The sequence below is a fragment of the Argiope bruennichi genome, chromosome 9 (genome assembly GCF_947563725.1).
Source record: "Argiope bruennichi chromosome 9, qqArgBrue1.1, whole genome shotgun sequence".
NCBI lineage: Eukaryota > Metazoa > Arthropoda > Arachnida > Araneae > Araneidae > Argiope > Argiope bruennichi.
The window spans coordinates 18,142,926-18,170,478 of record NC_079159.1 but is presented as its reverse complement, the minus strand read 5'-3'; the positions used below and the strand labels follow the sequence as shown (position 1 = coordinate 18,170,478).

The window sequence follows — 27,553 nt, the reverse complement described above, 5'->3', positions numbered from 1 at the left end:
AGAATTATTTAGAGAGTATTATTAGTATTATTTAGAGAGTATTATTAGAATTACTTAGAAAGAATTATTAGTATTATTTAAAGAGTATTATTAGAATTATTTAGAAAGTATTATTAGCATTATTTAGATAGTATTATTAGAATTACTTAGAAAGTATTATTAGTATTATTTAGAGAGTATTATTAGAATTATTTAGAGAATATTATTAGTATTATTTAGAGAGTATTATTAATATTATTTATAGAGTATTATTTGAATTATTTAGAGAGAATTAATAGAATTATATAGGGAGTATTAAACGTCTTTATTAGGGAGACTACTCTTGCTGGTTTTAATGATTTATATCATTTTAACTAACTAAATGGCAATGTTTTGAAACTTAAAATATTCCTGAGACTAAAATAATTTTAAGCAGTAAAAAAAATTTGTATATAAATTACTATCAAAAATACGTTAGTGTCTGTTATGAGTGACACTAATACACTGAATGTCAAGGTTATTCATTGACACTATTCACTGAATATCACTTATTCTTATTGGTCCATCTTATTCAAAAACATTAGTGTCATTCTTATTTGAATAATTTGAATATCCTGAATATCACTTATTGTTATTGGTCCATCTTATTCAAAAACATTAGTGTCATTCTTACTTGAATAATTTGAATATCCTGAATATCACTTATTGTTATTGGTCCATCTTATTCAAAAACATTAGTGTCATTCTTATTTGAATAATTTGAATATCCTGAATATCACTTATTGTTATTGGTTCATCTTATGCAGAAACATTAGTGTCATTCTTACTTGAATAATTTGAATATCCTGAATATCACTTATTGTTATTGGTCCATCTTATTCAAAAACATTAGTGTCATTCTTACTTGAATAATTTGAATATCCTGAATATCACTTATTGTTATTGGTCCATCTTATTCCAAAACATTAGTGTCATTCTTACTTGAATAATTTGAATATCCTGAATATCACTTATTGTTATTGTTTCATCTTATGCAGAAACATTCATGTCATTCTTACTTGAATAATTTGAATATCCTGAATATCACTTATTGTTATTGGTCCATCTTATTCAAAAACATTAGTGTCATTCTTACTTGAATAATTTGAATATCCTGAATATCACTTATTGTTATTGGTCCATCTTATTCAAAAACATTAGTGTCATTCTTATTTGAATAATTTGAATATCCTAAATATCACTTATTGTTATTGATTCATCTTATGCAGAAACATTAGTGTTATTCTTACTTGAATAATTTGAATATCCTGAATATCACTTATTGTTATTGGTTCATCTTATGCAGAAAAATTCATGTCATTCTTACTTGAATAATTTGAAAATCCTGAATATCACTTATTGTTATTGGTTCATCTTATGCAGAAGCATTAATGTCATACTTATTTGAATAATTTTAATATCGTGGTAATAAATTTATAATATGCTAATAAAATAATGAAATGTATCATTTATAGGGATACTATTATCAGATAATTGCATCTCATTTTGCTCTTTGGATTTTAAAACTTTATTCGATGTAATACAACCTTAATGTGATTGAATTTCATAGCACTATCATAATTATTAAATCCAGCCAACTTGTTCTAGTGGTGAATTAAATTTTTACCAGCCGTCAGAATTATTAAGATTCGTAAGATTGAGAATGATTATCTATCTGAAGGAGAGGAAGGAGATAAATACAAAAAATTAATTCGGTGATTTTTCATTCTTAAGAACACTGGTTTCAGGCGAAGGCGGGACCTGGGTTTAACTAACCTGCAATAATTCCAGTTTGTTTAGTAGTTATCGTAACGAAAGGGCGTACTAATTAACTAAAGTAAACTTGATCGTTGAATAGAGCACCAATTTAATTAAAAAAATATTCGTCTATAAATCACTTTTTTTTTTTTTTGCTTAAAACACGTGTGTGTGTAAAATAATCTCGTGTGACTAAAGAATAAAATGCAGCAAAAAAGATTACGATAATATATTACATTCAGTAATAGGATCACAAAATCTGCTTAAAATTCAATATGAGATAATTTACGCTTGAAAGTTTGACATTTCAGGGTTACAGAATGATTCAAAATTATCAATGAATAAGTTTGAAAATACATTAGGAATAAAGAAAGAGTCAGGAAAATATTGGACAAACAATCAGAAAAATTCAGGGCAATATTGAAATAAATGGACGCAAATGCAATGTACAGAGAGATAATTTACCAAATAAATTATAACAGGGAGATTTTCAAGCTAAGTTGTTTTCAAGGACGAAGCTGCATCTCTAAATAATGTTGAACTCATTGGCATATTTTAACTAATGAATGTTTGAAAATCCTCGCCCAATAAGAGAGCCAAAACACCTCGTTTTGTCTTGCCTTATGAGGAATAATTTGGTCGTTCCATACATGACCCTATATGAAAACATATTGCATGTTAAGAGAGAATAATTATTTGAAACAAACTCGTAATTTAGCGTTCAGTTGCATTTATTATTACTTGATTTTGCATTTCTGGACTTCTTGAATATTATTGATAAGATTATTTTGAATAACCTGCTATAAAAATTTATTTATTGACCTGCTCTTATGAATATACAGATTCCGAAAATCGTCAACACTACCAGTTTTCAAATTCTTTAACCACATGTTTCAAATCTGTTATCAGTTTCAAATGGATTTCAACTTCTTTAACCACCTGTTGCGTAAAGAATATTTTGAGTCGCTAACTACAAGCTAAATGTATTTATTATTCTTTTGTTCATTCCATACATGGCCTTATGTGAGAACTTATTGTATGTTCGTAAAAGATGACTCCTAGAGATAAATCCGTATTTTGGTGACCTGTTGCATTTATTATTGCCTAGCTTTGTATTGACATTCCTACAAATTATTAAATAGATTGCTCGGAATAATCTGATAAAGAAATTTGGCTATTGATCCGTCCTTATGAACATCCGATCCCAAAACTCGTCAACGCTATCGATTTCAAACTATAGCAACAAGTTGGATTACAACAAAAAAATTAACATTAGGCCAGTGGTTTCTCATTTCTTAGGCAGTGCTGACCACCTGTTGTGAAAAAAATATTATAGACACACATATACAAGATGTTCAAAAAAAGTGGAACAAAATTTTACTGCTCTAAATATTAGACCTAAACATATACTTCTAAAAACAAAGTTTCAAATATATAAGGTGAGAATTATATGAAATATAATTATATGAAAAAAATATGGGCTCTGTGGAGTTTAATAGTAAGACGTTTTTAAAAATTAAATTTTTTATATCCTCCCGAATGTCAAATAATCAATTTGTAACGTATTTTATTTATATAATTTATGCACAGAATCACCTTTTTTTCCTTAGAAATATGATTCTTACAACTAAATAATAATACTTTTAAATCTTAAAGATCAAATTTCAAAATATATTATTCCTCTATCTGTATATGCTAACATTCAAAGACTAAAATGTATTATATTAGGATTTTCATGCAATTATGCAATAAAAAAACAATTTAAACTTGATTTTAATACATTATTAACAATTATTCTTCAGAAAAAAATTCGGAACCTGAATTTAATATGCTGGCTTACAAACAATATAACTATGTGTACTAGATAAGATAACAACTGGTTTCATATCTATGGATGGCAAAATCTTTCAGATACATTTGCTTGTAGTTAATTTTGTTAATGAAATCAGTCAAAAGTTTCTAACTCCTTTTTCCTTCTTACACTCATACGCTCTTCACTAGTTTGCTTTTGTATTTTCTCAAATACAAAGTCTCAAATACAAATACCTACATAGCATAAATGAAGATAGAATACACAATTATTTGCATTGTTGATTCATACTACAAAAGTCATAAAGAATTAAATAACTATTGTGATTGATGAAACAAAATGCAACATTAATTCTTAAAATGATTGATAAAAATCAAAATACAAAATTGATTATGATTCTGATTCACAAAAAAAAGGGAAACATCTATTCTTTTCATGATTGATGAAGCAAAATGCAACAATTATTCCTGGCATAATTAATGAAACTAAATGCAACATTGATGCTTAATATAAATGATGATGCAAAATGTAAAGTTGAATCTTGACATTGTTGACGAAAGAAAATGCAGCACTTATTCTTGGCATGATTAATTAAACAAAAAGCAACATTGACTCTTTAAATTGTTGATGAAAAAAAAACTCAAAATTGATTCTCATCCTGGTTGACAAAGAAAAAGACAGCACTGATTTTTGTTATAATTGCTGAAGCAAATTGTAATTTTGGCTCTTATCATATTTGATGAAACAAAATGAAACATTGATTCTTATTTTGGTATAAATCAGTTTGGTATAAAGTTTTTCGTTTTCAGTTCTTGCGAAGTTAAAAATTGGATTAGTGGTAATTTCTTGGAAACTTTATATTAGAAGTAAAAGTCAGGAGAGAGTTAACATATTGGAGAACAAGTGTAGTTCTTAATGTTTGTTCTCTCTCTCTGGCCCAAATTATAAAAAATTATTGTTCCTCAATATCTTTTGCTTATCATAGAATGCTTTAATATAATACAAACTATGTATATTAATCATTCATTTAAATAAATTCCATATCATTTGCGAGAGAAATCATAGAAACATTCGTAAAATAGAAGAAGAAACTATTTTTCAAAATTATATGGAGGATGAGTATTTCCAAGCTAATTTCGATGATATCATTCCAAGAAACAATATGGTCATTAATTTTATTTCTTCTGTTTTATGAATTTTGTTATAAAAACATTCGTTCTTTGAATATTGTAGCGTGGATTTGAATATTGTAGCGTGGATATAATGCTACATCGTAGTCTATTTCAGTTCTTCCTATATACGCAAAAAATTCAGATACAGTTCATAACAAAGAATACAGTATATTCTCTTCACATTTCATTGGTTCCTTTTTACTGTGCATTCTATGGGGAAGTTTGGGGTTATTTTATTTTAGTTATATTAACGTCCCGTTTTAAAGCAACACTAAGGCTATTTTAAGACGGACCTCTTAATTTGGAACTGTGGTCAGATAACGAGGATGACTTCTGAGTTAACACCTCTATTCAAATTTCCATCGACAGAACATTTGCCTCCAATGGATTTAAAGTGCATCAGACCCACTCTTACATGACGATTCTTCGGTGGAATCGGATCTGAACCAGAAACACGCCGATCCCGAAGATGAGACCTTACCATCAGACCATCGCGGCCCCCTTTTATGTGTAAGTATTAGTTATAAACAAATAAATAGTTGGAGCAGGTTTAAAGTTTGGAGCAAACTTTCCACTAATACAGTTGGAAATTTCCAAAAAAAATTTTAAATAAATTGCTTATCTAAAATTACCCAAGAGTAGATTCAATAGGGGACATTAATCAAATAAAATGTCTATCTTAAAATTACCCAGGAGTAGATTCAAAATGGGATATTAATAAAATAAATTTGTACCTAAAATTATATTCATTAACATCATCAGCTAATAATTCATTCGTACTCAATCAATAAGATAATATAAATATTAAGGAAAATAGTCAAAATGAAAAGTATGACGATAAACAAAGTATAACAATCAGACAGTCCATAACAATAGACGAAAATGGAAAATTAAAAACATTTTTACTTGAATCCGATTCTTTCTTTTCCGTTCATGATTAAAAAAATAAATGAGCTTTTAAAAGAAAACTGGTTTCTCTTTAAAATCTGTACGATTTGAATCCAAAATAACGAAAATAAGATCAATAAAACTAAATAGCAATTTATCATAAAACAGCCAACGGGCTTAAAAGAACGATATATTTATAAAATGAATAGATAAAATTGGATCCACTAAAAAGGTAATTTCCTATAACTAAACAGGAAATGTCCGTTGCCCAGTAATGAATCATGAGAAATAAACCCAACTGCAAATTGGAATTAGGCTTAATAAAGATTCTACAAACATAATGATTATACAATAAAAACTCGAAAATTATGTTTAACGTGTGCAAAAGATAAATTTTTAATGTAAAATTTTTAACTCATAGAAATTTTAATGTAATTATAAGAATATTAATTATTTCACAACATTACAATTAAACTTCCTATGGCACCATTTATGGTGATTATATATACGCCATATGGCGCCAGGAGCCATATGAGTTCAATATCACAAATCAGCAGCAAAACTTTGCTTATTGATTACCTGAAATCCTCATTTTGAAAGTAAATGTAAACCACCCAAACTATTCCATTTAATGCCAGGCAAATATATTCCCAAGGATCTAAATCCTAATACTTATGCGCCACATTCTAATGCACTTTCTGTATTTTACGCCATCCACTTTGTTGATATTTCTGATTTCCAATCAATTAAATCTTACAGGTAAAATTCAACAGATGAAAAGGCGAGACAAAACTTAAGGTAAATAATAAGAAAATGGGTACTGAAATTTCAAATCATATCACAAAAAAGGCCAGAAATCATCAATAAATACAGGTAAAAATAAACTGAATAATTTCATTTTTTATTTTCATCGTCCAAATGTTATAAATGATATTATTGACGGTAATAGAATTTATTACTTACAGCAAGGATATAGTGCTGGCCTCATGGTTAAATCGTAGCTTGCTGCAATTAAATCTCTGTATTATTATAAACATCTTCTTGTTAGATTGACTTTGAAAGTTGATTAATTGGATACGTTTCAGATCCCTTCCTTGTCATTTGACCAATGTTCAAAGTTACGAGGATTACAAAAAAATAGCAGTGATAGTACCTAAAAAAATGAAGTAAATGTAATAAATAAATTACTATGCAAGAAGAACTTCGAAGGAAAAAAACTCTTATTAGAAAGTCAAGACTCTTATCTATTTTCTTGCCTTTTCAAAAAGCCTCCTTTCTCGACATAAGTGCATTCGCAAGTAATGCTTAATTTCAACTAAATACCCTATATAAAACTTATCAAAGGTTCTCTTTCAAAGTATTTTAAGCATCAAATTGTATTTGATATAAAGCCCTTATTTCACTAACCTTACACCTGTTCTGTTTATTAAGCATATGCGCACTGTTCCTAATGGTGTCAATTTTTATAATATACCAGCATCATAAAAAGCATAAGCATGAGATAAACTACAAGTTCTTACTACAAGTTATCTTACTTTTCCTTTCCTACTATTATGAAACTGTTTGCAACAATGAAAATTATTTTGAAAAATTCTGCACACACAAAAAAAAATTAATTCTGAAACTTTAGGACAAAGTTGTTTGGCAAATTGATCGGTATCATCAAAAAATACTATTTGAATTTAAAAACAGTACAAAAAAATTCTGTTTTGTGAAATAATAATATTTATAGATTTTATCGCAGAAAAACACGAAATTTTCGTTTCATTTTAATTAAAATTCTAGATGATTTTTTAACGCATTTTTATTCTCCATATTACATATGTGCGAAATTTGGTAGTTTGGGTAAAACTATCTGGCATCAGAAAACCAATACACGCATATACATTGTCCTTTATTACTGCCAGAGATGAAGCGAAGAATATATACTGTTCGTTTCGGAATCCTGAAACTAGATCTTTTCAACACTTGTACTTCGCTAAGGGGTGGCACGCAGAAATATATTCCAAATTCCGTTCACCCTAATGCTAAGTATATATATATCTCCTCCTTTCGTCTTCTCTTTCACCCCTTTTGACGAAATTAATACATCCTGACACATCCAGAAAAACGTGGTGGGTTTCAGAATCCGAGAACGAACAGCACTTATAAAATCGTTTACAAGCCTAAATAATGTCTTGACTGCAAAGAGTGAGATTTACAGGGTATTTTAATGAATGATGAATGTATTATATCAGGTCATTCGACCCCGAGTTTGAAGACCATTTGGAGAAGAATTTAGTGATTCTTTTGACAAAAATCAGGATTGTAAAACATACAAGACTATGTCTCTTTAGTGACTCTATCTTTATTAGAAACAGAGATCTGAAGATCTTTCTATAAAATTATATGTCATATCACAACATATTTGGAGACTATATAAAGAGGAAGCGTTCACATATTCTGTGAATATAACTGCAGTGAAAGAATTACAAGGTATAATTCTCTCATTGCAGTTATGTTCACGGAATGAGATCTCTGAGCCTATAACTGCTTTCGAATTAGTTATTCGCTGTGTGCTTGTATAGTGACATTTTACAAGTGCTGTTCTTTGTGTACATTTCAGCTATGGTTTCATTGCTTGTGTTACATGATTTTCTTGTGAAATAAAGCATCGTTTGTCATCATCAAACATGTTGAATTTCATTCACCTCACATCTATAGGATAATTATTGTAACAATATATTTCCTTTTTTAAGGTATTTCTATTCCGTTAAAAAATATTTTTTTTTAAAAATGCCTGTTAGTCCATTTTTATATTTTGATAAATGATAAAACGACAGTGACATAATTTTAAACAAAGTTTCCGATGCTTGGGTCGTAGTTACAATCAGATTATGTCGAATACAAGTGGAAGGCCAAAGCCTTTCTTATCACCTTTTAATATTTTTTTTTAAATATTTGTAAAGAAAATAATAAATTTAAGAGTATTTTAATAAAATTTCTTGACTAACAATTTGAAATTCAATTTCATGCAACTTAGAAATAATTTCTGATCGAATTACTGAAGAGTGAATTGTATCGAAATTCTAAACAACTCTATCGGAATAAAACAGCATGAAAATCTTTTCATACATTAAAATTGTTTAGAAAAAAAATTTAAAATTTTAATCAATTATATTTAAATTACATTTTAAAATATGCGATTTCATTTTTGCTTTGCATTAAAAAAATACTGGGTAAATTTTTAAACTCAAAATTAGATAAATAACGCGGATAAAATAATTATAAGTGTTTATTTTTATAAATACTTCAAATTATTTCTTGAAATCAATAACCAGTATGATTTTCTTAAATATATTTATTTTCAAAATATATTTTTGAAAATAAATGAAGTAAAGGCATCTCGCACAAGCGCACAAAAGAAAACAAATATGCAAAATCAGCTGTCGAACAACATGTCCGATCGAGGTTATGAAAGGTCACTAGCAAAACCTTGTGAAACATTTGAAATTGGGTGTGACGATTTCATCGAGCAAGTTTTATCAAAAGCAGCAAAAAGAATTTAGTGCTCCTAATTTCTAAACGGTATAAAAGCGGCGGACGAATCGACACCAAATCATTCTACGCTCTCACTTTCGAACTTGTTTATTCCTTCGTAGGAATTTAGCTCCACCGCTAAAAATGCTGTTTAAGGTAATTGTTTATTCTCAAAATTTTAACTAAGTTCTAATTCAAAAGATGTTAAAATCAATTATTTCTTTTTTAAATAAAATTGTATCTTGTAATTACAAAATTCAAAAAGCGTCGCATTTCATAACATTTTTCGTATGGATTTTTTTTTAATTTTATAAATTTGTTTAATATTAAATTACGTAATGAATCATATGTGTGTTCATCATCTTTTTTTTTTCAATTAAATTTAAAAATTTATTAGATGAAAAATAAAATTATTTATATTAGTTTGAATTAAAAAAAAAATAATTCAGAAAAAAATTAAGGAATTAAATATTTTAATTTACAGTTTTTTACCGTAAAACTGGAAAAAAAATTCGTAATCGCAATCGTAAAAAAATCGTAAGAAGTTTAAGTAAAAAAATCATAAAAAGTATGAATGTTTTTTTTAAATTTTATAGATTTGTTTAATACTAAATTGGATAATGAATCATATTGGTGTTCATCTTTTTTTTTTAATTAAGTTTAAAAATTTGTTACATGATAGGCAAAATTATTTATATTAATTTGAGTTGAAAAAATAAATAATTCAAAAAAAATTAATGAATTACATATTTTAATTCGCAATTTTTTATTGTTTTATTCAGTATTCCATGATTATATGTGTTAGATTATTTTATAAAAGTTTACTGAGAGTATTTAATTAAAATAGTTTCTCTTAATTTTACTAAATTTTAAGTTTTATTTCAAAATTTATATTTTATAAATATTTTTCCTGTATTTTTTATTATCATTTTTATGCATTTTTCCCAATTTTGAAAGAAAACAAAAAATATGTAATATAATGCTAAGAAATTGGAAGAAAAAAATGTATATCATTATATGTTATATTATGTATAGATGATATAATTTGTAGATGGTAAAAATAATTTATACTATTTTTTTTAATTTATACTAGTCTATAAAATATCTGCCATTCTGTTTTTAATAACTGGTAATTCCTTATTAAATTACCTTAAATTTCTTTATTAATGTAATTCACAAAATAAGAAATAGTTAGCATTCGTATTTATACTTTTTTTTTTCCTTCATATTTCCCTAAAAAGTAATATATTTTGTAAAAAAAAAAAAAAAATTGATCAGATATTTACTTTTTTTTTTGAATATTTCTTAATTATAATGTTTTTTATAAACCTAGTTAAAATTTAAGAATACAAAATAATTTCTTTACTTGTTTTCAGGGTCTTCTTCTCCTTTCCATCGCCGCTGTAGCCTTGGCTCAGTACGGACACGGATACGGTGCTCCTGCTCCCGCATACGGTCACAACGACTACGTGAGTAATTAATAAACATAATAGAGTAAAAAAATTGCATAAATTAATATGTTCCTAAGCATAAATAATTAACCAACATGAAGCAAATATTCTATAACTTTATAATCAGAAAATGTATTGCAAACTTTATAGAGCTTTATTTACAGATTTTATGAATATATTGACATACATTTGAAGATAGTATTAGTTAAATTGATTGTGATACTTTAGTTAAATTGATTGTTAAATTTTATGTTTTTAACCCGGAAGAACGCGCATCGGGTCTCAGAGACTCAAGCCCTTAATACAGGAAATCAGTTATAATATAATACAAGAAATCAATATTTTTTAATGGGAAAAACTTTAACTTCCCAATAGTTGTACTTAAAATCATTTAAAAGCTGACTCCAAGTGTTTCGGAAATTTAATTCAGTTTCTTATCTCAGAAAACATGCGTCTGAGACTTTGAAGACCGATGCATGCGCCACCTTTTCATCTCTTTAAAGAATGTCCTAAATCGATTTATTTCGTTATACAATTTTATTCATAAACAGCAATTATAAATCATATATTTTTGAGTTTTTAAAACTAGTTATCCATAAAATTCGTTTTAAAAACATCGATTAAAATAATTTTGTGAAGAATCATCGATTAAAATAATTCGATTAATTATATGGAATTTCAGTAAAGTTATTTATCTTGGGAGCTATTCTTTTATATTTTATAATTTATGCTTTTATGCAATTAAAGTTTTCTGTATTATGAATGTAATTTTCTTTATGTTTTGTTATGAGAAATATACTCCAAGTCTGCGAAACCAGTTGCGCATTCTCGAATAATCACAAGAAATGCGAGTCTTTCGGGGAGTAAGAAAGAAAATTTAATCCCGTTTTAAAAAAACATCTGTTAACTAGCATGGTTCCTTTTTAATTTCCAATTTTTAAAAAAATTGCTCTTATTTTTGATGGAAATTAGTTATCTCGTGTTTGTTGCATAGTTTGAGAAAGAAATACTTTTTTTTAAAAGTAGCATTCCATATAACATTTTCATTAATATTTGAATAACGCTGAAGCAGTTAGATGTATATGATATAAAATTCAATTTTGTCCAAACAAAAAAATCCCAGCTTAAATTTTAATTAATTAAAATTCTAATTTAAAAAATTCAAAACAATCTCTCCAAGTTAGACATTTCCACCCTCCAAGATATATATGTGCCAAATTCGCTAGCTCTATATCAAGCAATCTGCCTTGAAGAGGACTAACAAACACACACACACCTTATTATTAGTAGAGATAGGAATAGTGACGAAAGAAAAAAGTAAATAAGTAACAGAGTTAAATAAAAAACAGCAACAACATTCATGTAAGGTGATTCTTTGTTAGATAAAAAATATATATATTTATCTAACATTCATGTATAAGTCACAATAAAGCATAATAAATATATTTGCTAAAGTTAAAGCAAGTACATTTGTAGTGCTTTATTTTGGCTTATACATGAATCACACTGTATCATCAGATGAGATAATTGCTATACTGTTTCATATGCTCTACACATACTGGGTCAATCGTCTTACAATTTATTAGAGTACATATTCCCTCGTGTAGTTAATTTGAATTTGCAAAAGGTTTCCCGAAGTTCAATTCGATGGCTTTACGTCAGATAAGTAAATATATTACCTATCTGATTATCTCAAGAATGGTCTGAAAATTTCAAATAACTAGGATAAAAGGATAGAAGGACTCATTTGTATTTGAAACATTATTAATGCGCCTTTTTAAAAATGGGATCTTAAAGAAATATTTGAAATCTCATATATTCTCGATGCAAAGCTAAACAGATTTGAAGGAATGAATCAACCATCAGATATTTAATAAACACTATTTACAAAAAACAATCTTCTAAGTAAAACTATTTTCACATTACAATTTTAAAAATATTTCAATTTAAATTCAGAATTTTTTCGTAAATAGCACAGTCAAATTCTCTTCATTACATATTTTAATAATTAATGCTTTTCTGTTAGGCCCAACCCATCCCCTACCAATACGGATACGACATCGCCGGTGACCACGGTGAATTCAAGCAGACCCGACAAGAACAAGGTGACGGACACGGCAATGTCCAGGGAAGCTACGGATACGTCGATGCCCACGGAATCTCCCGACAGGTCGACTACGTTGCTGACGGACACGGATTCCGAGCCCAGGTCAGAACCAACGAGCCCGGAACCGAAAGCCAGAACCCCGCTGATGTTGAGCTCCACGCCAACCCCGTCCATGTAGCCCAACCCGCTTATGGTGCCCCCGCACCCCGACATGGATATGGACCTTATTAAGTAAGTAATTTTGCATCGTTTGGTTTTTCAAATCGACTCTACTTATACCCTGATATATTTATATTTTTCTAAAACTTACAATAGTTACAAATATTAACTTATATGTGAATTTAGCGTTTTTACTGAATCTGTCTTGTCATCATTGGTGAGTTATTTGGCAATTAATGCCTGGTATGGGGTTCATAATATCTAAAATTCGAATATATGGTTTAGACGCGTTTTTCTCAACTGCACTGAAACCAAACATTGACATAAAATTAAATTGTAGTTACAAAATGTCATACCAAATTTGATACATTTTCATCATTGTGTTTTTTAATTATCGCTTTTACGTATTTCTAAAAGCACAGACTGACAGACAGTCAACTCTCAGTTGTAATTGGCTCAGGATTTGGGAGGTGACTCCATTATAGATGTTAAATTTGTGTACCGAATTTTATCTATCAAGCTCTCTTTGTTTTGTAATCATCGTATTGACTTATATTCAAACAGTCGGCCAGACAGACTTCCTCTGAACAGACTTTACACAAAATTTGACGTAAATTTGCAAATTTAGTATAAAGGACATATACCAAATTTCACACATCTAGTTCAAAGCAGTTCTGAGTTATCTTTGTCACACAGACATATAAACGGGCAATTTCCAAAATTGTGTTTTTCGCACTCGGGGAATGCTAAAACGTAGTGATTCGTCGAAATCTCGAGTTCGGAGTTTTTGACGATAACTGTACTTTCTGTATGCTACGCATATTTTTCTATTCATAATTTCAGCAGAGTGAAACATAATTTTTCGTATATTAGAAATTATACGCATATATTAGAAATTATACGCATATATTAGAAATTATACGCATATATTAGAAATTATACGCATTGATTTTCATTCCATCTGACTTTCCGAATCATAATTTATGTTATCTCACTTTTCGACTACATTATATTATAAACTATACACATTCATTTGTACGCTATGCAGCTTTTCCATTCATAATTTCGGCAGAGTGAAACACAATTTTTCGACTACATTAGAAATTATACGTATTGATTTTCATTCTATGTGACTTTCCTAATCATAATTTATGTTATCACACTTTTCGACTACATTGTTTTAGGAACTACACACATTCATTTGTACGCTATGCAGCTTTTCTATTCATACTTTTAGCACATTGCATTTAAACTTATCGACTACATTTGGAAGTAATAAAATTCTGAAACCTCTCGATCAGCCGTTAAGATTGAAAATGAGCCAAGCAGTCTAAATGTATTTTGAAACTAAATTTTATGGTTATCATGCATTACTTTTAATTGTACTGACGAATTTGAACTTTCTATTTTCTAGGTCAGCAAGAACTCAGGAATTCATTTCAATAACATCATTCAAGAATGCCGGCTCACAAAATAATGCGTCGATCCACAAGAGCTAGACGCATCTCATTTCTCTTTAGAGAGCAGATGTTATTCTGCCCTTTGGAGCTTAGATATTATTTATTATTTAGGAATTAATTTCGTAGGAACAAATTTATATTAAATTTTCTGGTCTGATTTATTGTGAATTTTATGTGTAAGCATCTTTTGGTGATGAACATATTAGAAACAATAAATTGTCTGTTTTAACGAAATTTAGTTTCCATTTTGTTGTTTTTGAATTTTCAATACTATGTTTCAATAGTATATTTTAAAAAAAATCAAGAAATTATACTGCACAAAACACAATTTTTCTTCCGAACGAAAAAGTTACTGTTCGGAAGAAATAGTATACTGTACAAAACGTACGCTGTGCAAAACACAATTTTCTGCTGCAGATTATTTCAATACTAAGTTTCCTCAATATTAAAAGGCCAAGAAATTACATTGCACAAAACACAATTTTTCTTTCTAACGAAAAGAGCTTCTTCTGTTCAGCATCTAGTAAAAAATTAGGAGATAGAATGAAAAAAACATGTGATATATAAAAAAACCTAACAATATCAAAATTCTCTGCAATAATGGTATTCCTATTGCATATTTAAAAGACATATCTAATTGCATTGTCAAAGTCAAACAATAATAGTTACGCAATATTATTTTCTCACCATAAAAATACAGCTGAAAAGCAAAATCTTAATTTTATTCCTCTCCATATGTTCTTTAAAAGCATTCTCTGGACTAAACCAACGGTAGTGATCACCCTAAAGCTTTTTCGCAAATTCTCTAAGATAATTAGTCACGCCAGGGAACGCCTTACATGACACTGGCATAAGTTATAGTTAAGATATATAAACTTCCGGTGTGAATTTATAAGTTTACTGAATCTATCCTGTCATCCTTGGCGAGTTATTTGGCGATTAATCCCTGACCTGCTTTAATAGTATCCGAAAATCGAATTTGTGTTTTAGACACATTTTTCTCAACCTACTGAAACAACAATTTGAACAAATCTGCACTTGTAGTCACAAAATCCCATACCAAATTTGATATATTTAAGTCATTGCGTTTGCATATTTCTGAATGTACAGATTGACGATGGTCAACACCTTGCTGCATTTGGCTTAAAGTGTGATTGGCATCTACTCTATAATTTTTTAAATCTATGTACTTAATTTTATCTGTCTAGTTCTCTTCATTTTGTAATTATCGTATTAATTTAAATTCGAACAAACGGACAGACGGACTTTCTTTAGAAATATTATACTCAAACATTGACAGAAATCTGAAAATTTGATACAAAGAACGTATACCAAATTTCAACTGTCTAGCATAAAGCGGTTTTGAGTTATCTTTATCACAGACATATAGACATTTCCCCAAAATGAGTTTTTTCCAACTCAGGGTGGTCTAAAACATGGAGATTGGTCGAAATCTCCAGTTGGAATTTTTTGACGATTATTAAATTTTCTCTATACTACATATACAAGAAAGTAAAAAGGTGTTTCTCAGAAATCCATAAATCATTCCCAGATCTCTTAAACTATGATTTACTTTATGGTAGAATACCTGTCGAAGAAATCTTTGCACAATCTACTATTTCTCTTCAATAGATTTCGGCATGAGTACTCTTTCTCATCATCCTGGCTGAAGGCTATTACAGTACCTATTCTTAAACCGGGAAAAGAGCCAACAAACCTATGCAATTACCGCTCGATTGTACCCACTAGCTATCTAGGTAAAATCCTTAAAAAACGTTCAATAAGCGTTTAATATATCGTTTAGAAACTAACAAATTTTTAATCACTTTCAAAATGGGTTTAGACAGGGATGTTCTATAATAGATTATTTGCTCGTCTTAAAGACACAAATTCGACTTTCATGTAGTATTCATTCATTCATTCACATAACGTATAGTGGAGGGGTTTTTTTCTATAGAAAAGGCTTACGATCTTTTTTGACGATTCAACATTTTTCGTGATCTCTATAATTGTAACCTCCTAGGTAATCTATTCATAATCATTCAAAAATTATTAAGACTCAGAAAATTTAGAGTCAGATTTGGAGACCAACTGTCAGATGATTTCATTCAAGAAGGCAAACGTCAAGGCAATATTAGTGTAGTGTTTTTTGCTTTAGAGATCAACTAAAGCCCTATTTTACTACAACATCCACTTTTTTGTGAATGGTTTCATTGTGTTAATAACCTGTACATATCTTGCACAGGAGATAATATTACTTTTATGGAATGGCAACTTCAATTGGCAGTAAATAAAATTTAACAATTGTTTGCATTTAATGGGTTCGCTTTTTTCTGATCCAAAAATGTGCACACTTTTGTTGAAAACGAAACCTCTGTCTAGATCTTAGGAATACTTGACTGTCAATTTATCAGTTCTGTCAATGAAATTAAATTTTAGGTCTTAGTTTTGACAGATTCACTTTGACAGAAGATTCACTTTCAATCCTCATGTTTTGCGTTTACCAAAAAAAAAATCTCGAAAAGGCTTTAAACATCTTAAAAGTTGTTCAAATATGTCTTGAAGGGGCTTCCAAAATATTATTACTTCCAGTTGACAGAGCAGTTGTGCTCTTCAAAATGGATTAAGGGGGTATCTATATATACGGTTTTGCACGGCAGATTGTGTTAAAGGGATTGGACTCTCCGTTCTCATTCAACTCTCTCGACGTTCGCAACTCCACTCTGAGGTTTTACAGTGGTGCATTTTGTACCTCTCCTGTCAAAAGTTTGTACTTTAAATAGTATGAACTCTGACTCGGTAAAAAAACTCAAACATACTCTATTCTTCATCCCTTTGTCCCTTCCATCACAACAGTTTTTTTACTTATAAGCAAAGTCAATTCATATTTCGCTTATAAAATGTCAGACCTTCCGTCATTCCCTCATTCTTTAAATGATCAACAAACCCTGTAAACAGTTTAAACCTAAACAATATCATCTTTGTACCAAAAGTAAAATATCACCTCACCCCATGGAAATCACATGGACTAAAATATTTAAACTCATTTACAACTTTTGATAAATCTATTATGATCGTTAAAATTTTTCCACACCTTTTTACTCATCATCGTGAAGAATATAAAACTTTCATTCCAATTTTTTTACAGATCGTTCAAATTTCTCGTCCTGTACTTTATTTGCTTGTATTTTTCTTAATTCTATCATTTCATTTCAACTTCACCCTTTGTGTTCTATCTTTACTGCAGAAATCGCAGCCATCCTTCAGGCATTATCTCAAATTTCAGAGTCCTTCTGATAACTATATCAATTACACAAAAACAAGTCAACGTTGCTTGGAATCATTGACTCCATCATTTCAGTCATCTATTGACTTTTAATTTCTTGAACTACATGATTATCTCACCGATGTACAGTATCTCAATGTCCAATGACGATTTCTCAAATTTAATAGAATACCCACCCTTTAATAAACAATGAATCCTCTACTTTAATTCTTCCAACATCAATTAAAAAGACATCCTTCATAAAGTTCCTCAACCCCAACTCTTTATTTTTTAAAAAATGATTGGTTTTTACTATTTGATTGGATTTTTTAAATTTATTTTCGAAGTTGTATTTTACATTGCGACTAGTTTTAGCAGTCTTTATAGGCTTGTAGATTTAGGAAAATGATACAACTAATAAGTAAACTTTTAAAATAAGACTAATTATCGCCAACTTAATCGTGAATGCTTCTTGCGCCAATAAATTCCATCAAACAAAACTGTTCTTTTCTAATTGGTCCCTCATGTGAAAGCAAGATCCTTTAGCAACGTGTTTATTTATAAGTTTATTATGTATATAGGCTGTTTCAAAATAATAAAAATATCTTTTTCATCTGGGGAAGTTTGTTGTAATAAATGTCGAATAATTTGAATTATTTCGAGATCCACACTATTTTGCTTGAATAATCGTTAATGAGTCCTGAATAAAAGAAACTTATTGTATTTCTTTGATTATAAAATGCCTCAACATGTCATAATAGCATTATGTAGAAACAAAACAGATTTGAATTCCTATAGAATCCACCTTTTCAAAAAACAATGTATTTATTATATGAATCATTTCAATCTTTTTTGTATAAGTTTGCGTTGATTAAAGATTTTTTATTCAATACTACCCGCCTTTGGAGCCAGCAGGTGCACCTTGATATTGGTTGTATTTAATTTCAATAAAATAGCTTAAGCATAACAACAGTTCAAGCGTTAAGAATATTAAATTTTTTAAAAGATTATATTTTTGCAAAAAATCGGCTTTTAACAAAGTCAACAACTTTAAATGTTTTTAAAGCAAGTTATTATCTGTAGTGATATAGAAAAATTCAAAATGTGTCCATTAGTTCTTACTCAACTATCGTGAAAAACTGAGAGGGTTTTTTTTTTCAAACAAACATGTAAGAAATTAGTAGGCATTCTCACAGAATCCGGTATAGCCTCTGTAATAGAAATCTGATTTAGTACTAATACCAGATTTAGTTCTAAACCTAATAACGTAAATTATATAGCAACAATAACACTCGTAAAAAACATATTTAATATCATTACAACGCTCATGCAGATCCTGCAACTAAGACATTGTGAAGAATTGCTGTAAAAAATTTTTTAAATATCTTAAAAATGTTATTAAAATTTGAGAGAAATTGTATAAAAACAAAATTTTACGATTTGATTGATTTTTTCTGATTTGAAAGTGATTAAAAAATTATTTTTGTATCAATATTCTCTGAAACTGTATAGAGAAAACATTTGAAATTTCAATTAATTATTCATTTTAATAAAAAAAATATTAAAGTTTTGCAAAATCACTTTTTAATGAGCATTTACAATCCAAAAAGTAGCCAACAGCCAAATATTGAAAAAAATAACCAAAAATTAAATAAAACTAGTATATTGATACATATAAATTTCAAGATCCAGTGGGCAACTCTGTATAGCATTTTGCATGATTTTGATCATGAATGTCGCAATTGCCAACATACGAACATTATCTTGAAAAAGATAATCTTTTATTAATAAGTGGAATTTAATTGGACTGACAATTTGTCATGAAGCAGTATAACATATTACTATGAAAGAATTATGTAATCTCATATTGAACTTATACTCTCCTTCAATATCTGCCAAATCTAATCAATAACCAGATTTAATCCCTACCAATGTATTCTGGCGTTAATAGAAATCCAGGCTATGATACTGCAGCCCATGCTCAAGGCACAAACCTTGACATTAAAAAAAGGCGTTGCTGTTATAATGAAATGTCACAGATTAAAATGTTTTCATTAATGGAAAACTGTATTAAATTTCTCTCGTTAATTGTATGATATTTAAACAACGATATTGATCGACAAGAATACTATAGATTAATATCTTTGCGTCAACTGACATTAAATAAAATATTAATTCATTTTTAATTGCTTTCAAAATTGACTTTACCGTTGTTCATAATCATGTATTTATAAAAATGATTTATAAATTCTTTAACAATAAACATATGAGCAAACAAACCCTTCAAAAATAAATTTTTTATCACTTATAAATCATTAAGAGATGTATAAATATCGTAATCCTAGATTTATTCCATAGTCTGTTGTTAAAACATTTACAATGCGTTTATCTTTAATAAAACTGCACAATATATTGTATTATTCAATAAAATATCCCAATCAGGAAATTTTAAGAAAATCTATATCAATATAATTTCAAGTATCTAATAAATTATTACTATCTAATTTAACATATCTCAATTTTTAGTGTGTTATATACATTGCATGTATATCGACATATACATTTTTGATATATACATATATACATTCGTTTAAAACGGCAGTAATATTAGCTTGCTATTCTTTCTACTTGGTGAATTTTAACCTTATAACAACGAAAATATGTATGACGTACTGACTATGTACGCAATACAGAAATACGCCGGTTTTAAAGATGTCACCCTTTTTCAGATAACATTTTTTCGGCATGGCGAAATTCATAGTAACCAATAAAATTAAACAAATAAAAATTTCTATTAAAATTATTAAAATTGTTTAATTGAGTAATTTCTATTAAAATTATTAATTGTTTGTATAAATAATTTCTATTAAAATTATTAATTGTTTGTATAAATAATTTCTATTAAAATTATTTAAAGTGAACAATAGATTAAGTTAAATGTTTTGTAGATTAAGTCAGATGTATAAAATCTTATATTTTTATTTATTGGAAATAGTTTATATATTAAAATGCTTTTACATTAAATGCAGCAAAAATTTATTTCACATAATTTTTAAACACTATGAACAATTTTTAAATACATTATGGGGTCAAGTTATTCATTTATTTATTTAGATTTGCTCTATATTTTATTATTATAAATTTATTTCACATAATTTTTAAACACTATGAACACTTTTTAAATACATAATGGGTTCAAGTTATTCATTTACTTATTTAGATTTGCTCAATTTTTTATTACTATAAATTTATTTCACATAATTTTTAAACGCTATGAACACTTTTTAAATACATTATGGGGTCAAGTTATTCATTTGTTTATTTAGATTTTCTGAAATTTTTATTATTATAAATTTATTTCACATAATTTTTAAACACTATGAACAGTTTTTAAATACATTATGAGGTCAAGTTATTCATTTATTTATTTAGATTTGCTCAATATTTTATTATTATAAATTTATTTCACATAATTTTTAAACACTATGAACACTTTTTAAATACATTATGGGTTCAAGTTATTCATTTATTTATTTAGATTTGCTCAAATTTTTATTATTATAAATTAAATATACATTTTGAATTAAACGAAATATTTTTGTGCAATTTCAGTTTTAAAAAATGGCATTTTTTTATGATCTTTATTCTGTTGGATGATTTCCAAGAAATATGTATGCTAGAATTTGATTAAAATTTTTTTTAACTGAAATTGACTTTTTTTGTAATATAAATGAAGTATCAAATTTCTTTAAATGAGTAATTACAATTTTTATTAAACATTCTAATAAAAAATATCATTACCTTCGCATTTTTAAATGTTAAGTAAAGCATTATGAAAAAATTACTCAAAACGTACTTACTCATCTAAATTATTAATTATTAACTCCATTTAACAGGTATTTTATGCTATTCAATTTATAAATTTGGATTAGCATTTTTAAGTTACTTTTGTATAAGCCTACACACTGAGGTGGTAAAAGTCTTGGTGTAGCAATATGCAAATATACAGATAACAGAAATATCATTACAAATTGCATAAATGTGCAGTTTATTGGCAGGGCTTTCATTTGTACTGAAGTGATTCATGTGAAAAGGCCTCTGACATGAGTGTGGTCGCAAGACGAAAGTTGACATACTTAAAAAAGGAATGTTGTTGGAGCTAAACGCATGAAACATTCCATTTCGGAAATAGTTAGGACATTCAGCATTCTATGATTCACAATATCAAGAGTGTACCGAAAATGTGTAATTTCCTGCACAACTTTTCACAATAGACAATATAGTAACCCACCACTTTCAATTAATGACCACAACCATCGACGAATGTATACAATTGCCAGTATTGAAAAATAAGCAACACTGCATGAAACACCGAAGGAATCAGTGTGGGACGTACGACGGACATGTCCGTTAAGATAGTGCTCGCAGGAATTAGACTTTAATGTTCTATGGCAGTAGAAAAATAACTAGAGTACCTTTATTAACAGCACGACATCACCTGCAGTGCTTCTCCTGGATTTGTGACCGTATGGCGAATTGAATTGAGCGGGGATAGAACCGCTCAGCGGGGGCAGCGGGGATTAGCTAATTGTGATGCGTGAGGATTTACTCGGCTGCGAACCACAAGGACCCAGGTTCTATCCCCGCTCAATTCAATTCGCCACATTGGTGACCTCGGACGATGACCCTTCAACCTTCGTACAGATGTTCTGGCGCCATCTACCCACAGCAAACCAAAGTCGTCAGATTCACTTGACACAGCAACCCAAAGTCGTCAGACTCACTTGACGCAGCAACAGCATGAGCAACCACTCACCCACATATACTCTCCATAACGCTTGGCGCTACTCAAATAGGTACAGGCGCATTAGAATCAACAACTATTACATCACCACTCAACAGCCATATCGTTCGTTCACCTCCGACTCACTGGAGGGAGAGTTTGTGGTGAAAGCTTATAAGCCAGTTAACAGCTACGCTGCACCAGCAACTGATTTTGTATTGTGCTCATGTTACTCGGCTGCAAACCACAAGGTCCCAGGTGCTATCCCCGCTCAATTCAATTCGCCAAAACCGTATCGGTTAGACACTAGACGACTGGAAAGCAGTGTCTTGGGCAGATAAATCACCAAGTCACGATCTCAGTTGGTAAGAACTGATAGTATACTTCGAGTGTGAAGCAGCTCATGGACCCAAATTGTCAACTAGTCATTGCGCACGCTAGTGGTGCTTCATAAAGGCGTGGTCTCTTTTTATATGGAATGGTCTGGGTCCTCTCGTCCATCTCAATTCATCACTGATTAGAACTGGTTTTCAGAAATTACTTCCAGCCATTCATGCACTCAAACGGTGAACGAATTTTTATGGATGATTTTGAGCCATGTTACAGGGCCCCAATTACTCACGATTGTTTTGAAGAAGATTCGGAAGAATTCCAGTGAATGATTTGGCCACCCAAATAGCCCGACATGAATCCTATCGAACATTTATGAGACCTAATCGATAGGTCAGCTCGTTACATAGAATCTTGCACAGGCAACGCTTTCGCAATTAGGGACATCTATAGAGAAGCGTAACTCAGTCTGAAAGAACTTGCAACGACTTGTTGAGTCCATGCCACGTCGAGTTGCTGCACTTCTCCAGAGTTTTAAGAGGTATCCCACGAATTTTTGGCACCTCAGTATATGATGCGATATTTTTTGCGATGTTTTTTTTTTCTAATAATGTTTTTGTGTTTTAATTGATTCATTATTCATAGATTCCTGTATGGTTAATTTTTTTTAGAAATTCCACAAAAGAAAAGTCATGCTAGTTTCAATGTAAAAAATCAAATATTTGTAAAATTCTTAATTATATAGAAAAAAGAAATTGAGAAAACTTTATAATATAGAAATCATCTTTCATAATATGGTGAGTAATTAACATGTAAATATAATTCTAAGTCTAGGTTATGTTAAAAAATTTGTTAAACAGAAAAATTCGTAAATAGAAGTTCGTTCTTTGGAGACTCTACCGTAATTTTATATTATTAAAACAAATATAGCACCGTTCAAAGAAGACTTTATTGCATTTTAATTTTGATAAACAACAATTGAAGCACTGATTTTGATAAGATTTCATCAAAACAAATTGTGCAATATTTTAAAAAAACACACATTTGCAAATTAAATTTGAATTCGTGATTATATTTATATATATATTAAAATCTCTAAAAATTATCGAAAAAAATCAGGGAAATTTCGTAATATGGAAATCATCATTTTTCTTAAAATGAAGATAAGAAGAAGCATGTAAATACTTTTAGAATGTAGGTTCTTGTAAAAAAAACGTCATTAAATAGATGTTCGTTCAATAAAAGTTATTCAGAATTTTTATATTATTAAAAAGCAAATATATCACTTCTATAATTGAGCTATGTGTTTTACACATGTTTTGGAATTAAAATATAATATGTTTATCAAAAAACCGTAATTTTTATATTTTTCAATCAATTTTTTATTAGTTTCTGCCTACTATTGCTTTGGTTTTTTATAAATATTATAATCAAAGCTAAATTTTTGAAGTAAATAATATAGGTGAAAGATATGAGAAAAGTATTGAAAAGAAACAATTATGCATTCCTGAATGTCGAGCATTTCCAATCGAGGCTAATAAAGGTCAATTAAGAAAACTTGTGAAACTTTTAAAATTTGGGTGTGACGATTTCATCTGCAAAGCTAGATCAAGACCAGCAAAAAAAATACAGTGCTCTGAATTTCTTACCGGTATAAAAGCAGCAGTTTGAGCAGGCTAAAACATTCCATTCAGTGCTCTCTGATCGAACTTACTTCTTCAAAGGATCTTAACTTCTTCGCTGAAAATGTTGTTCAAGGTAATTTTTGGTCTTCATACTTTTATTCAAGAATTTTTGAAGTTAATTTCTAAAATGACTACATACAAATTTATGATCTTTGATGTAAATAAAAATAGTTCTTTGAAGTCGTTCATTTAATTTCAGAAATAATATATATATGCTTAATATTTTTAAAAAATGTTTTTGTTAATTTATGTTGTAGATGTAAATGAGGAATTTTTTTAACTAATGCATTGAATTTTAATGATGAATTTACCGAATGCTTTATCAAAATTTTCTTTTTTCTGATACAATCTAATCTAAATATGAACTTAATTATCTGTATTTTTGAAACAAATACGATAATTTTAGAAAAAAAAAAGAATATATATTATTATAACTCATTTAAAAAATAAATCACTTTGTATATTCAGTTATTTGATCTAAATATTATTAACAAAATTAATATAGCACGGAAGAAATTTATCGTACAATTTAACCAATTTTCCAATCAATAGAATATTTTAGTTCTTTACATTTTAACTAAAATTTTACTCCAAATTATAATAGCGCCTTAATATTAAATATTATTATTTAAATTTCAGCTTTGGATTTTTCTAAAATATTTATCAGATCTTAAATTTTTTAAAACTTTTTAGCGAATCAATAAATTAAAAACAATAGCAAAAATATTTGATTACATAAATTCATGAAATATGCTGTTGTTTTATCACTAATTTCAATATCATTATGAAAAAGATGGTTACTTAAAGAGAATATAACCATAAATGATGTCCAAATATTTTAACTGTTTTAATTTAAAATTTGACCAACACAACCACGCCTTTTAAGAAAGTGAGAGCCAACTTCTTTAAGCCAATTATTATCTCCATTTATGAGTTGCCCATGTGGAAGATATAAAGACAACATAATCCTGAATAATTAACCCTGCTCTCACGTGGCATCTGGGATACAGAACCACTTCAAATGCTAATAATCCCTGCTCTGTGATAAATATATAAGAGACTCCATCTTTGACAACACCTTTACAGACTAGGCATTGATAAAGAACTCACAGCAGCGAACCTAACATTATTATACTCGCGATGGAAGCGAGAACCTACTTACTTATTCGGTCATTACTTATTCGGTCATCCCCATTCATAATTTGATCCCTGAAGGGATTGAAATAATGTAATCTCGAAGTGGTTATTCCCTCCTTGACAAAGCACTGATTAGATTGGCTTACTGTCATCATAACAATAGCAAGAGAGAACGGATGTTAATTCTTAAGGGTCATTATTAATCACGATAAATCTCCTTCCGTAGAAGTATGTGTCATGGAATGAAGTATTTCGATACTTTGACATTATTATGCCAACAATATAATGCCTAAATAATGATATTACCATTTCTCATTATTTATTTTTTCATGAAAAAAAGTGTATGTAAAAATATATTATATATGTTTTTTTTTAAATTTCATTCGTGTTTTTCTATCGACTCAATTAAATTCCTTTCGTTGATTTTTCAGGCTCTTCTCCTTATCTCCGCCGCTGCCGTAGCCATGGCTCAATACGGACACGGATATGGTGCCCCTGCCTATGGCCACAATGACTACGTAAGTAACGCAATATAACAACAGTAACATATAAACATAAAGACAATTACACAAAATAAAACTGAACATCTTAAGTTAATTGCTTTCGTTTCATAATAAAGAAATTTGAAAAGGAATATTTTCTACAACTTAAAAATTTTAGATTCTTAGCTTCTAATAAATTCTCTAATAATAAGGAATAAATAATAATGATAATAAAAGTAATAAAATAATAATGAATTATTTGAATGCTTAATTAGTTTTCTACTTTCAAACGTTTATAATATTCTTTCTTGTGTTTTATATAATAATTGTGCAAAATTTCGTTGAATTCGGCCCAGAATTCAAAAGGAAGAGTGGAACATGTACTCATATATGCATACAAAGCCACAATGAATTTTATTTATATTAAGATAAGTATCAAGATAGTTGTTCAGCTTCTTCTTCTAGTGTACAGCCGACCACCCCACCACCATTTAACGAGGCAATATCGACAGGATTTATTGTGGACAACTGCTATCTTTAACATAATTCATCGATATTACTAACAAATTCTCCGAATTGGAATCCTTTTCAAGGCAGTTGGCACTAAGCCACAAGTGGTCAATCTCTGGCCTTCATCCAGTCGTTCCAGATTGTTTTCCGTAGAGACTACAGATGTGTCTAGCGATTTATTTATTTTTGTTTATGTGGAATTGGCAAGCATATCTAATATGTATACACCAAAGAACACTAAATAGGGATATTGATTATAGCCCGCGATTATCCATTTCTCTGGATGATTTTTTTAATTGATGGACATTTCTGGTATCACTATATCAATCAATAAATACTAAATACAAAAATTTGCCACAACTAATTTGACATTTAGAACTTTTAAAAGAATTATAAAATTATATATTCAGAAACGACTTTTTGATATTTCGGCATCTAATAACTAAGCAATTTTAATAGGCCCAACCCATTCCCTTCCAATACGGATACGACATCGCCGGTGACCACGGTGAATTCAAGCAGACCCGACAAGAAAAAGGTGACGGAAACGGCAATGTCCAGGGAAGCTACGGATACGTTGATGCCCACGGAATCTCCCGACAGGTCGACTACGTTGCCGATGGACACGGATTCCGAGCCCAGATCAGAACCAACGAGCCTGGAACCGAAAGCCAGAACCCCGCTGATGTTGAACTCCATGCCCAACCCGCCCAGGTCCATGCCCCAGCACCCGCTTACGGATATGCTGCCCCAGCTCCCCGACGACACTATTAAGTAAGTAATCTTTAATGATGAAACTTCCCAATAATTATAAGTTATTTCATTTTAAGTAAGAATAATTAGATCTAAGTAAGAATAATCGGACAGTAAAATTTCACAATAGTTAATTATTTTATTTTCTTAACTTTAATTTTTAATTACTTACAGTTCAAATAATGCATTTATAGGACAATTTCTCAAGAGTAATTTTTAATTATTTCATTTTTTTTTATTTTAACTTTTAACAACTTACAGTTCAA

The 27,553-nt window shown here is 29.1% G+C and overlaps 1 protein-coding gene across 1 annotated transcript in view; it reads left to right on the top strand.

Moving 5' to 3' along the window:
* The window catches only part of LOC129984854 (uncharacterized), a 39,080-nt gene extending 11,772 nt beyond the window's left edge, over positions 1-27,308 (top strand). Inside the window, exons 4-8 of the mRNA XM_056094816.1 lie at positions 9,223-9,321; positions 10,542-10,634; positions 12,643-12,951; positions 25,974-26,060; positions 26,994-27,308. Coding sequence (XP_055950791.1) covers positions 9,223-9,321; positions 10,542-10,634; positions 12,643-12,951; positions 25,974-26,060; positions 26,994-27,308 — 903 coding nt within the window. The remainder of the gene's footprint in view (positions 1-9,222; positions 9,322-10,541; positions 10,635-12,642; positions 12,952-25,973; positions 26,061-26,993) is intronic.
* The last annotated feature ends 245 nt before the right edge of the window (positions 27,309-27,553 follow it).